At 44.3% G+C, this 14,056-nt stretch overlaps 1 protein-coding gene across 1 annotated transcript in view; it reads right to left on the reverse strand.

Annotated features, from left to right (window-relative positions):
- Positions 1 to 251: 251 nt before the first annotated feature.
- The window catches only part of LOC147639580 (glycosyltransferase-like At2g41451), an 89,519-nt gene continuing 75,714 nt past the window's right edge, over positions 252 to 14,056 (reverse strand). The window contains exons 8-11 of the mRNA XM_086825603.1: positions 10,042 to 10,183; positions 1,353 to 1,399; positions 1,082 to 1,169; positions 252 to 901 (exon numbers count right to left, since the gene is read on the reverse strand). Coding sequence (XP_086681729.1) covers positions 581 to 901; positions 1,082 to 1,169; positions 1,353 to 1,399; positions 10,042 to 10,183 — 598 coding nt within the window. The 3' untranslated portion in view covers positions 252 to 580. The remainder of the gene's footprint in view (positions 902 to 1,081; positions 1,170 to 1,352; positions 1,400 to 10,041; positions 10,184 to 14,056) is intronic.

Below are 14,056 nucleotides of genomic sequence, written 5' to 3' on the forward strand. Positions count from 1 at the left end.
GCATGTGTGACCTCACGACCCATGAGGTTCAGGGCTTGCCTGCATCCCAACCTGGATTATTGTTGAAACCTTACCACATGGTTTTGTGATCACCCACACTACACGTGATCAAAGTACAACACTAGCACTTACCCTGAAGTTGGATTTCATACACCTCACCTAAATTTTTCCCTTCCCTCTTTTAACTACCTAACATCAAGTCTGATAGTTTACAATATGTGGTAGGGACAATTCATATGGAACAGAGTATAGTCAGAAAATACAACTTGCAGATTTAGATTCCAGTGCAGCTTCATAACTCAATAAATTACATCTTTTTAAGTTTCACATTTGGCACAAAAAAGGATTCATCTCGGACCCCACCAACTCTGCAGCAATCTCAAGGAGCTAAAGTTTGCTTTGCTCCTATTGAAGGGCTTGCAAAAGTGGCAAGGACTCACTCTCCAAGCCCTGTTGCCTAGATTAATGACTACCCCTCATTTCAAAGAATACCTTCTAGGAAAGCTTTGATCTCTGGTGTGACCAAATGTGAAGCTTAAAATAGACCACTATGGCTTACAATTTGGGCACATTACAAACACTAGAGTGATTCCTCCTCTAAAAATTTAATGCCTGTTTCCAACATCCTCCCATTGTTTAAAAAATCCAGAGCTGGTGATGCTAGAGGTGGCATTGCTAAATCATCAAATTCTGCAGTTAGAAGCCTTCTAATAGTTGACACACTCTCCTGGTTTACTTCGGCCACATTTCTAACTGCGTTAATTTTACTTTGAGAAACCAATGGTTTACTTATCTCAGGAGAATGAGATACTGGTGCTGACGATTTTTCCTTTGAGGACTTCTCAACTGCAGCCAAAGCATCACTAAACACATCTGATTCTCTTAAACCCTGTACTATGACCTGCAGAATGCCCCCCAAAAAAAAAAAAACATATACAAAATGCTTCTGAGTTGACAAAGCATAACAAATTGCAGGGGAAAATAAAGCATGGTATCACCTTCCCAGTCATCAACATACTCAAATACTGGACCATCCCAATTGATGCGAGTTTCCTACTGCAATTGATTCACTATTACTTACCATAGGAGCATATATTCGAGTCAAAAGACCTTTTCTCATCAATTTCAAATTCAGCTCCTTGTCAGTCCACACTACTCTGTCCTTATACCTGCCAATCAACATTTTTGTTAGTCTATTGCAATACTTAAGACCTGGCATCCCAACACAAAAAAAAGGTAATTTGACCTCTGGTAAAAAAAAATCAATTCAAATCAATAAAAGAGACAATCCCATAAAATTGCCAACTGTTAGGCTCATTAGCAAGTCAATCCAGAAAAGTGGTTGGATTTACCAGCGTTGCATTTCTTCCTCTGTGGCAGTTGAGGCAATGATAAAAGCCTGTTTAAAAACAATTCAATGCTTGAATAACTGTCCTTAAACATGCCACACAATATAAACTGAAATGCAGAACCAACGGGTGCATAGCCTAGCAGTGAGGACTTGTGAATCAGGGAGGGGAATCCCCACAGGGCCCCATTGCTATTGCAACTAGTTAAGGATCTACTCATAAAAATATATAAAATAAACACTGAAACACTTCAATCTCTCAAGAGTCAGAATACACTTCATACCATTCGTACGCGAACAGCCAAGGCCAAATAAGCATTTACTAGGCACTTCAAACTTACGTACCTTTTTTAAAAATTCTTTTTCTGACTAGCTTTAGGCCCAAGATCCTCCCGTAGTTACCATTTTTAGGTTCTTTTTTATCCGCCCATAGGTGATGCCGCCAAGGAAGCACCTAGTGGGATTTTGAACCCAGGACCTCCTGGTTCTAGACAAATACCATCACCACTTGAGCTATCATGTCATTGGTTCACGGCTAACCAATAGGCTAACCAAAAGCTGAGTCCCTTGGGAGGCCCCTTTCCCAGCATACAGTTCCACACATGAATTCACCACAAATGAACCACAATCCCAACTATATAGCCCAATAACCAGTTCACACTGCTATAAATACCTTCTTTGATATTTTCAACTATTTCAACCTCACGAATGAAAACTTGATCATAACTAACAATTTCATTATGGTCCTCATTGAGAAGAAATCTGGTTCGGTGATAAAATTATATAACTTATAAGACTTATGTTCGAAACCATACCCAATGAATGTGCAATTACTAAGTTTGTTATCTAGCTCCTTCCTTTCAAACATGGAGTTTTTTTCTCCCGCGATAAAATTGTATAACTTATAAGACTTATGTTCGAAACCATACCCAATGAATGTACATTTACTAAGTTTGTTATCTAGCTCCTTCCTTTCAAACGTGGAGTTTTTTTCTCCCGTGATAAAGATCGTTCTATTAGTTACCAAGAAAACAGCCAAAACTGGCTACATACAAACTCGTCCTCAAATTGGAAACGAGAGTCAAGATGCATAAAAGGGGGGGAGGATACTCTTCCCCTTTGGCTGGCCGCTCTAGGAGGAGAAGGCTATCTCATACAATGGGGGGAGGGAGAAACAACCACATAGGTGGTCTATAGTGGCAGGTGGGCTCACCAACACTGTCCGTGAGAAAGGGACCCTGATGCTAGATCCTCAGGAAATCCTCTCGGCACTTCCACATGCGGTCCCACTGACCACGGAAGTTATAAATGATATCAAGCCAAATGCTCCGGATAGACTCCGCCAATAGGTTGAGGGTGCCTTCGATGGCTTCGCTCCATTGAGCTCTCCATTTTTGCCATGCATGTGCATACTTGGCTCGTACCAAGAATGCCTACGCAGAAAAGGCAATGCCTTGGTATCCCTACAGGTGCCCGAACAATAACTTATGTCTAAGAGGATGAATCCTCATGCTGTTGGAGAGGAGCTATCGACAACTTCACGCCATGCAGGAATACCTTATATAGCCCATGAAAGATACAATGTTTATGGCAATGGTCAAAATGTATGTCAAATTCCATTGCCAGCTGAAAATGTACATGAACAACACATGCAACATGGGCTGCAATTTTCTGCTGGTGCAGGTATTCTGTGTATCTCTCATGCCACTCATGCCTTCGAGTGTGCTCGTGAGGGAGAAGCTATGGGTGAAAATACATCAATGTGTGTGGAACCAGCCATGCCTCATGCTTACAGGACACACGTATCTATGCCTTTTGTTCATAAAATGATGCCAGTCACAGGGCCTATCCCAATGGACAAACATGGGAAAAAACATGTTGAGATGCAGGCTAATGAATCAAAATCTCGTGACTTCAAAGCCGGAGACAAATCTGTGAAGTTTGACGCATATCATGGGGAATATGATGCATCAAAGGCACTTGCTTTTATTGCCCAGTTTGATATTGCTTTTAGTCATGAGGATTTCACTCAGAAATCCATGATCCGGCATGTAAGCATGTTCATGAAAGGCACTGCTGCCCATTGATGACTCACGGAGAAGCTCTCACCGAATCCTGTTAAATCATGGGAAGAGTTCAAAGAGAGGTTCTATGCCCAATTCTTGCCTCCCAATGCATTGAATGACATAACAATGAAGTGGGATTGGGTGAACAGAATGAGAGGGAAACAGTGAATGCATATGTGCAAAAGTTTTGGAAAGTGCTTTTGAAGGTGTCTCCATTGATCCATTTCACCGAGGCGGAAAGAAAGAGAAGGTTTCAATCGGGATCGTAACCCGTATACAAAGCGGGACTACAAATGTATCCTGTCACACCTTACACCAACTAATCGTAGCCACCACTGCAACCAAGCAATTGGAACTCAAGTTGAGTCGATCCAATAAGGCTAAACCCTCATTTCAAGGCAAAGAGAAGGCTGTCCAAAACCTGCAAAATAATGGACAGCCACCTAAAAAGGACCAAAACCAAGACAAAAAATGGTCCAAAGGTTGAAAATAAGTCTACCAAGAAGCGTCCCTTCAAAGTGAGAGACTATGGTCTCACTCTGGAGCAGAAAAAGAAATATATGAGCGAGGAAAAATGCTTTACTTGTGGTAGCATTGAGCATATTGCAAATGCATGCCTAAACAAGAAGAAGCGTGATAATGCGAATGCATCAAAGCCCAATATGCAGATGGTTCCGGATGTGCAGGGCAACACTTTACAGGATAGCAAAGATAGGGTTGTATGTAAAGCTTGGGAACAACTTAAAGATTAGCCTGCTTTGTTCATGTTTGATGATTGTGCAACTGAGAATTTCATATCTACACAGATGGCAGCCGCTTTGGGTATTCAAGTGGAGGACATAGGTCCTCATATTGAAGAAGGGGCTGCCTTTGTTGGTAGAGAAGTGCAGGTTATGCCTATTATTGGCAAGTTGCGCATACACATTCAAGGTTGTGGATCATGAGGACTTTCTTGTAGCGCCTTTGAATGGATGTGATGTATTGCTTGATGGCCTTCGCATACACGCATTGATCCGTGCAAGGCTTACAAGACCAACAAGATCACCTTCATGCATAAAGGCCAAGAGCATGTGATTGATGCTGGTGAAGAGGGTAATACCATTCCCCTTGTATCTCATGTACAAATTAAGATAGTAATGAAAAAGAGTGTTTTTGCGTACTTGATTTTTGTACGAGATCATGTTGAAGAAAATAATGTGCATATAAACAATCTTAGTAATGATAGGCTGAAATTCTTGAAAGAGTACAATGATTGGAGTTACCAAATGAGTTGCCACTTGTACGACCGAAAGATCATCACATTGATCTTGTGCCGGGTAGCTCACCACCTAATAGACCAAAGATAAAAGTGTGGATGGATCCTGCAAACATTGATGCAATTCGGAATTGGCCTGAATTGAGATCGATGCATGAAGGCTACATTTAAATGAACTGATGGAGAGAGGGATCCATTCCTCAACTTGAAAGATACAGCTACACATGGTCCAGTGTTCATCATTCGCAAAAGTCGTTCAGTGTGGAATATGATACATCTGGAAATTACATAGGAGTTGTCCAAAACAAGAGGGACATGCCGTGGCTTATGCCGTAGATTGCATGATGCAGAGCTCTCTCTTGGCATTTATGACAAAGAGCTCCTAGCTGTAATTCATGCCCTTTACCATATGGAAACATTGCATTCTTGGGAGTGATTTCTAAGCTCCTGGCTGTAATTCATGCCCTTTACCATATGGAAACATTGCATTCTTGGGACTAATTTCTCTGTGAAAACAGATCACCAGAGTTTGAGGTATTTTCTTACCCAAACTAAATTGTCAGAGAAGCATATGAGGATGGCTCATTTCCTCTCTATGTTTCATTTGCACATCTTGCACATCCTAGGAAAGAAGAATGTAGTGGCATATGCATTGTCACGAAAGCCGTATGTAGCAGCTATCTCGGTTGCCTCTCATGGGGACTTGTCTGCCATGTGTGATTTGTATCATATGGATGCTGATTTTGCCAGTATTTGGGCTGATTTGATGGCTAGTCATGCACATGCCTCATATGTGATCAAAGAGGGTTATCTCATGAAAGATAACTACCAATGTGTGGTGTCTGACATGCACTCTGCTATGGTGTTAAACACCATCACCTTGGTTTTACCAAGATTAACAGACAATCCACTATCCTATGCAAACGTGTGCAATGCATCCAAATGACGCTGCATCCCCTCTGGAGAATCTAAGATCAGCACAATATCATCAGCATACAATAATAGCGGAATCCATGTCCCTGCTAGCTGTGCTCCTCTGTCACCCTCCCGCCCTACATAGTCCGAAACCTCATCCACATACGTCCCAAATAAGGTGGGAGAAAGAGGGCAGCCCTGTTTCACCCCAATAGTGGAGTGAACCATCTCAAATATACCCTGAGTAGTACGTATCTGTCCCACAACTGTCCTGTACAAAGCAACAATAAATCCTCCTGCCATATAATCTGCCCTCCTCAATAATAGATCTGAGTGTCAAGATATGGTCAAGAGTGGAGAAACCTCTCCTGAACCCTGCCTGGCCTGATGCACGTAAAACCCTCACACATGGCTCGGTTAAACATCATGGCAATAAGCTCTGCAAGCATACCTCTGGCATGAAGAAAGTGCTCTGCTACCAAACCATCATGATAATATGCTCTCCCAGTCCTCATCTTGTCAATAGCTTTCCTTACCATCTCAGCAGTAAAGAAAGCACATGTCTCTGGGCATGGCTCCGATGGGTCTAGCAGGGGGCGGCTGTCCTAGTGCTATGTACAGGGATGCTGCATACTCACCCCAAATCACTGTGGAGGTCATGGTTGGTGATGATGGAATAGTCTCCATGCCTCGCTTGAGTTCCTGACTCATAAATAACTGATACAAATCCCTCTCTAATTGAGCAAGATAAGCCCTCTTCTTCCGTCGCACTAGGCGCCGGAAGGTAATCCGTGACTCTCTGTGAGTGGTAACACCCATGAGCACCTCTCTCTGTAATTTGATCCTCATCTCTCTGCACTCCTCATCATACCAGCTGTTCTGGGGCATGTTCCCAGATCGTCTCCGTGTAGGCTGACTATGGGGATATGCCTCTGATGCTGCAGCATGAAGCGTCTCTATCAATATCTGAGTGAGCTCATCTAATGGCCGTCCCGGCTCCTCGGCACATAAGCGTATGTATATCTCATCCGTGTACACGGTGTCAGTCTCCCTCGTAAAGGTATAACGAGTGTGTGTGGAGACCTGTCCCAATGGAGGGGTGCTCAACTGAAATGTGAGAGTGAAGGACAAAATAGCATGATCCATTGCTACTCCAACTGACCTAGTGCCTACCATAAAATCCTGAAAAGAGGGAATGAGATTGGGCTGAGCCATAACATAGTCCACTGTACTAGCACCATGCCGGTGTGGAAAGCAAGTGAAACCGCCCGCTGTCGCGAATCTCTGTAGGCCATTCAGGATGGCCAATCCATGTGCAGTCCCCATGTCTATCAAATACCGCCCATACACTGTATGTTCCTCATCCTGTGAGAGTCTAGATAGGCCCATATCCCTAACATCAAGCTCCCTCAACATCTCCTCTGAGGTATCATAAAATACTATCTGGTTATGGGCGGTCCTAGCATTGAAGTCCCCTAGGAGAATGATGTCACCATCCCTAGAGAACTCCCAAATGTCATCATCCAAAATAGAAAAGGGAGACTGCCCGCTAGGTGATGCATACACTGATGTACTAGGAGCAAAATAACATATAGCAATGTAGAGATATCTGCCCGTCTCTGCCCTTAGTCTAACCCACATGTACCTATGCTGCTCATCTCTGCGGACTATATGTATCAGTGGCTGCAGCTCCTCTCTAAACAATATTGCCACTCCTCCTTAGCCCCGTCCTCTATGCTCTAAACGAGTCTCCTATCTACAAGCTGTCTCCCATCGGTATCCACTAACATGTGGCATGGACTGTCCAGGAGCCTGATGCGTCTCACGGTAGAAGATGATGTCCCTCCTAGTGAAACTATCCTCAAAAGCCCCTACATCAAAGTAAGGTACTAGGAGCTCCTGATGGATAACATCTGGGAAGGAAAACTCATGCAACAAAGGTAAGCATCATATACATCACTATCCAAAGATGTCTCTCATCGATCGATGGCGGATATCCTCAATGTCCTCCATGGTGAGTACTCTGACTGGACGTCTCCCATGCCGTTCTAGTATGGTCCTGATCCTCTGTTGTAGTCTCCGCCGGTGTCGGGATGGGCCTCTCATCTTGGTTGCCAGGCACAGAGAAGACTCTCATTTATATAGTATATTTTTTATGTTTTTACGTACCTTACGTATTTAACGTACCTCAAAATCTCAACGCGTACCTGAATGTGTATCTTCCGTACCTGATTCATACCGTACCTTACGTACTTTTCCACCTTGTGCTGAAGGGCTGCCTGCTAGTCAGCACATGAAGTGGAGCCTTGCGAGGAGATATACGGGTGGCAAAAGCTACATCAAAGGCGGCTGAGATGGGAGAGAAAACGCAGCATGATGGTGGTCATATGATGAGGAAAAAATGCCGGGCTGAATAGATCAACGTTGGGCTCTGATGAGGAAAAGAACTCTGAACCCCTAAAAACGCAGAAACCCTAAAGGTGCAGAAACCCTAAAGACGCAGAAATACCAACATGAGGAGGAGAAAGATTCATGGCTTGCTTGAGCTCTAATACCATACTGGATATCACAGGAGATCACACATGGAGCTATGGAGGATGAAATATCAGCATCATGGTGGAGTGTGTAGAAGAGAGAGGGATAGAGATACTCAAGTATGAGAGAGATTGCACAACTTAAATGGTACTCATTATGTATGAATGAAGGACCGAAGTACATGCTTTTATAGGCGCCAAGGCTTTATCTTTTGACCCTAAATAAGAGGGTGTTCACACCACTAAGGACACTTGACCAGACTCCAGACTTTACTCCGAAATACCCCCGAGATGATGCTCAATTTGTTCTTGACTTTGTGGTCATCCACCTTCCAGAGGTTCAAGGAGCATACTAACAGTTAATTGGCCGACCGTAGCTGCGCTGTGTGGCTGTGCTGAATGACTGGGGATCAGATAGATTGTGGATCCCTGAGGCTAATGGGCCACGTGAGCTGAAGCTGCAAGGAGGAATGGATCAAGAAGTGCATGGTGGCACAGTCACTCCCACAATGCCCACACCAACCAGCCCCCATGAAGAGGAAGGCATCAGGCCTTACACAGAATATGCCGAATTGCTGGACTGGCTCAAAGCAGTAGGCACCCTGGCTTGCCACATGGTGGACACTGGAAATCACTCCAATAGCCCCTTCCAGTTTGGAGACAGACACGGAGGCAGAAATAATCAAGGCCATAGCAGCATTGCACACAGTCTGGAAAGCTGTAAAAGCCCCCACACATGTTACACCCTGCTGCTCAAAGTCCTCACCCCAACCCCCGTGCGGTACCAATGGGAAGAGGTTTCTTGGGCAGATTATACTTTCAGCTATTGCATCAAATTTATTGTGATACTCTGAAAAAAGGAGCGCACAGTATGGTCTTATGGCCTCTTTGCGAACTGGTACCAAATCTCATGGAGGAAAAAGGGGGAGCAGACGGTAGCTCGTCAATCCAACCATGCAGCTACAAACCAGACTCTGCCCCCTGGGATCCAGCATGGGAGGCTGTTATTAGCATCCACAATCCCACACACATTATACATCGGCGTCTGCCAACACAAAGATATCAACTTCAGTCAACTCATATACCGTGCAAGTGCTAGTTCATGGCAAGGCTTTAGTCAGACTTAACACTTTCTTGGTTACTACAAGTATAGCTTGGTATTATTTCCCAAACTTAGCAAAAAGCAAAGTGCAATCTTAACTCCATGAGAGTCTACTCACCAAACTTGAAATCATCAATTTCCTCATTCATTGCATAGAGCACATGCTGTGATATCCCCACTCACGCCAATGCCCCACTAGTCACTTATATAGCTCTCATCCCTGAACTATTAAAGCACTGATGGAAAGACCTCAAATCTTACCTTCACATCTCCATAGATACTAACCTTGATTCCAAGCCGATAGTGCAATGTCTCAAACATGACAAGCTCTTACATTCACATGTCCATAAACACTGACTGAACCAAATTAGATCCCAAACCAAATAAACTCAGTTCCAAGCCACTAGGTGCAGTCTCAAACATGACCACCTCTGTTCGGAGGGTTTGATGAGAGGATCGAATAGATTGAAATCTGGTTGGAACGAGGCGTAAATGCTCATTCAAAGCAAAAGATTTTCTCTCCATATCAGACCAGGTATGAGTAGAGGACCCCTTGTCTTTTATTGGAATATGCACTTGTGCAGAGTGTGGTGAAATCATTCCTGTTATTATGATTTTTAGCTTACTCAAACCACACCTTTTCTTTACTGGAACACAACAACGTTATTTTACACATTCCTATAACTCCACAACTAACTTAAAACTAGATATGCTATGAGGAGACAAGCATGGCCATACCTCTGGGACACCTAGGATAAAATGGGAAAATTTCCTTAACAGGAAAAGCAACAAAAGCCTAATCAACAAGCAAGAAAACTTACAGCACGATCAAACTCGAGCATGAAACAACGTTTCACGTCCTCTTTGGTAGGCTTGCAACCACAACGATCACGTCTCGACGTCAAGTCAGAAAATCTTGTATAAGTGTAATGTAAAACAGCAGCCTCCTCAAATTTAATCTCCCTGGTCAAAGACATGAATGGCAAGTATAAATGCAATAATGATTGCGTCTCGACGTCAAGTCAGAAAATCTTGTATAAGTGTAATGCAAAACAGCAGCCTCCTCAAATTTTATCTCCCTGGTCAAAAACATGAATGGCAAGTATAAATGCAATGCTCTCATCCTAGATTAACTTAATCCCAATCCCCCCCCCCCCCCCCCCCCAAAAAAAAAAAAAACAAAAACAAACAAACAAACAGAAAGCAAGCTCAAAACCTGGACTTGCCCTAAAGAATCAAAATGCTAGAGTTTAATTCTTCTGACCTATATGCTTCATGAAATGCATTGTATACTACCTACTTGGCAGATATAAATCATATTTATATGGCCTCATAACCCAGTTCTTTGCATTAACCTCCCTACCAGATTAACCAACTGCTCCGAACCAACTTAGAGAAAAAGAACGCCCTTCATGAACAAGAATGGAAAACAGTTTACATGGGATGGGAAAACATTCAACTAGTAGTAAAGCCCCTTAACCATAATGGGATGGTGTGAATTGAGATGAGGCACAGCATGGGGCTTGTTATCTCTAATGGTATGCGAAAGTAGAGGAGTACTTTCTACATATGCTTGCTGCAATAACCAGCGTCACGTCGTGAGAACCCAGGTGCTTGTATGTTAAAAACATCTTTGTGGGGTCAGCGACCCACTTGGAAAGGGTTTCAACTCTCAAGACAGGTGCCCAAGTTTGAACCCCTCTGGCTGCAGCCACTGGGCGAAATGCTGCTTATCACCGATATGTATATATATCTTTATACGTGCACGTGCAGATGAGAGAGCCAAGGAACTCCCTGCTGCCGCCACGACTGCCTTCTAGGGCTTCTAGCCCTGTGTCGCCCTCACCTCAGGCCTGCAACTTCCTCGGTTGTCTGCCTCCTGGACTGAGTGTCGGCCCTGCAGCCCTCTTTGCGACCTTCTGGGGGTCCCCTTTGTGCACGCAGGTTCCCTGTTTTCTCCTCTTCTCATCGTCGATCTGCCCCTCCTACTTCTCTTCTCTTCTGCGACCTGTGAGTGTGTGTGCGCGCGCGGGGGGGGGGGGGGGGGGGGGGGGTGTGTACAGCCAACCTGTGTACAGCTGTGTGTATCTGTGTTTGCTGGTTAGAGCTTTCTTCATGGAGCCTATGAAGACTTTTCAAAGAGGCGACGTCAAGCGTTGCCAGGTTTTGATTGATCCTGCTCACTGCGTGAATCCGTAATTACAGCCTTTTGCTGACACCTTACAAGAAGGGTTTTCTGAAATTCAGCAAGCTTGGGATGAGCCGGAGCTGGCTTTTCGCGTTTCTATCCCGGGACAGATCTTGTATGCTCCAGTAATGAGTTTGGCATAGAAAGCGGTTATGCTTTTCTTTCCAGGCCGCATGCCTGATGCGGGGGATGTTGCACAATGGATTAAGTCTTTGCTTAAAGGATGCTTTGTTGTAGGCTGTTACAAAGCTACTCGTGGTTTTTATGAGGTTAATTTTACTGAGCCACAGTATAAGCAAATGCTTTTGGAGAAATCTCCCTTGTTTTATGGTTGCCAGTTGCTGCATGTTTTTTCTTCGATGCCAACCAAGAATTATCAAAATCTTATCAGGCACAAATGTCCGGTTTGGGTGGAGGTGTTGGACTTACCTCCTGCATTACCGTTCTTAGCTGAGGCACTGGGGAAAGTTGTATGTCCACCTCATTCAAATGGCAATGTCAATCGTTTTTGCGTGTTGTGGGACACAGATAAAGCCACTCCACCCCATGTGGCATTTCAGATTGATATGCCTGGTATGCCCTTAGGATGAATTTTTTAAACTCAAATGGGGAAATTTTGCAGGCTCCTGCTTTGAGTGTGGGAAGTTTGGTCACATGCAATCTGACTGTCCCCAAGTTTTGTTAAAGCCTCCACCCGCTGCCGTCCAACCGGCAGACCCTCCTCTCTCCGGGCCCTCCGGCACCTAAGTCTCATCCCTCGGGTGCCTCACCACCCACAGCAATTGAGAAAGGGAAAGCTAAATTGTCTACCCTACCAATCAAGACTTGAGACAAGGGAATGCTGCGGTTGAGGCTACCGCCTCGTCGGATTGGCAACTGCCAAAGAAACCACTTAAAGCCAGGCCAGTGGTCAATAGAAATTGGACCGAAACTACTACTACTTCCTCGGAGTCTATGCTTGATGATGGATTTGGGGTGGGGCGACTTTGGTCAGCAGTGGTTCCAGGAGCTGATTCATTACATCCATTATCGGGTACTCCTGTTCTTACTAATGCCCCTACTTCTAACCTTCTAGAGCTTACTAATGTTGATGAGCGACTCAGTCATGGCCAGCCTAGTGCAGCCATGCAGGTTGAGAGTTGAGTGGTGGGACTTTCTCGCAGTTTGTACATATGTATATACCGCTCAAATGTATTACATACAATGTTCACGGCCTCTACCATGTATAAAAATGAAGGCTAGTGTGGGACTACATTAATAGCAGTAAGCCGCATATAGTGTGTTTGAAAGAGCACAATCAACACTCCTTGGCGAGCCGTGAAGGATATTTTGCTGGGTTTCGGATTTTCTATGCTGGTTCTTCTGCTTTTTCAGGTGTTGCTTTGCTTGTACATCATGAGTTGCAGCCACATGATGTGTACAATGATCGGCAGGCCGTTTCCTTATCGTTCAATGTATGCTTAATGGGGAGATTTATGAGTTTTCCTTGGTTTATGCCTCGCAAACTTCTGCTACGCGAGCTGAAATGTGGCACCTTTTGATGGGACATGCGTTTCTTTGTCGAGATTTTAAGAATGCACTTGATCCGAGGGACAATAGTACGCATCGATCTCATATGCTCTTACGGGAACGTCACACGTGGAGTCGTATCCTTGATTCCTTGCAAGCTTGTGATTTATGGCTGCATCTTATGCCAGGTCGCACTGGCTATACTTTTCATCACAATGCTCTCACTAACTATTGGGCTCGATTGGACCAATGGTACATGCTGAATGCAGTGCAGTTTGATGCTTTTACCTCTGCAATGAGCTTGGATTTCTCGATGCGCTTGTCAGATCATTTCCCGGTCTATATGACATTGCATTTTGGTCTCCCACTTCAAGATATGCCACTGCCTTGCAAGAGGCTCTTGCTGGTTAATACTAGTTATCTCAAGCATCAGTGCTTCCAGTTCATCGTACATGGACACATTGATGCTTTTTGCCTTGTTTTGCATGTTTTTGCCGATGCCTAGTGGGCATGCAATCGTTTTTCAAGGGCATGCAGAATGTTATCCGAGACTATGGCAAATGCTACATGGAAGGCTTACGAACTTAGGTGGCAAATGCTAAGTCTCAACTACAGCAGCTTACAAATCTTACCCAACAACGTGCCCTTTCTGCTGCTGAGCAATCCTGCCTTCAATCAGCACATCATTGCTTGGCTGACAATGATAAACGTAACCTCCACAAATGGCAAGTCCGTTCTCGTCATAAAGCATTGCAAGATAAGGGCTGCTCCTGTAAGGCTTTTTTCTAAAGCCTTCACACTTCCCAACGTATGCATTCCCTTCATAGGGTGCAACAGCATGATGGGACTTGGACTGACAATAAGCAGCAGCTTGATGGTGTTGTCCAACAATATTTTGTTGATATGTTTGCTGCACCTAGACCGTCCACCTCAGATGAATTTGCAGCACGTGATGTGTTCTTACGCCGAGTGCATCCTATTCTCTCCCCAGATGATGCAAATCTGTTAGAGATGCCATTTACTGATGAGGAGTTAACAACTGCCTTGGTCCGATTGGGTCGCTCGAAATCAGCTGCCGTTTGTATAGAGATGAAGTTATCGGTTGCACAATCATCAAACATAAACAAGGCGGGCTGATC

This window comes from Cibotium barometz, chromosome 3 (genome assembly GCF_041138505.1).
Source record: "Cibotium barometz isolate CiBa-2024 chromosome 3, ASM4113850v1, whole genome shotgun sequence".
In the NCBI taxonomy this organism is placed as follows: domain Eukaryota; kingdom Viridiplantae; phylum Streptophyta; class Polypodiopsida; order Cyatheales; family Cibotiaceae; genus Cibotium; species Cibotium barometz.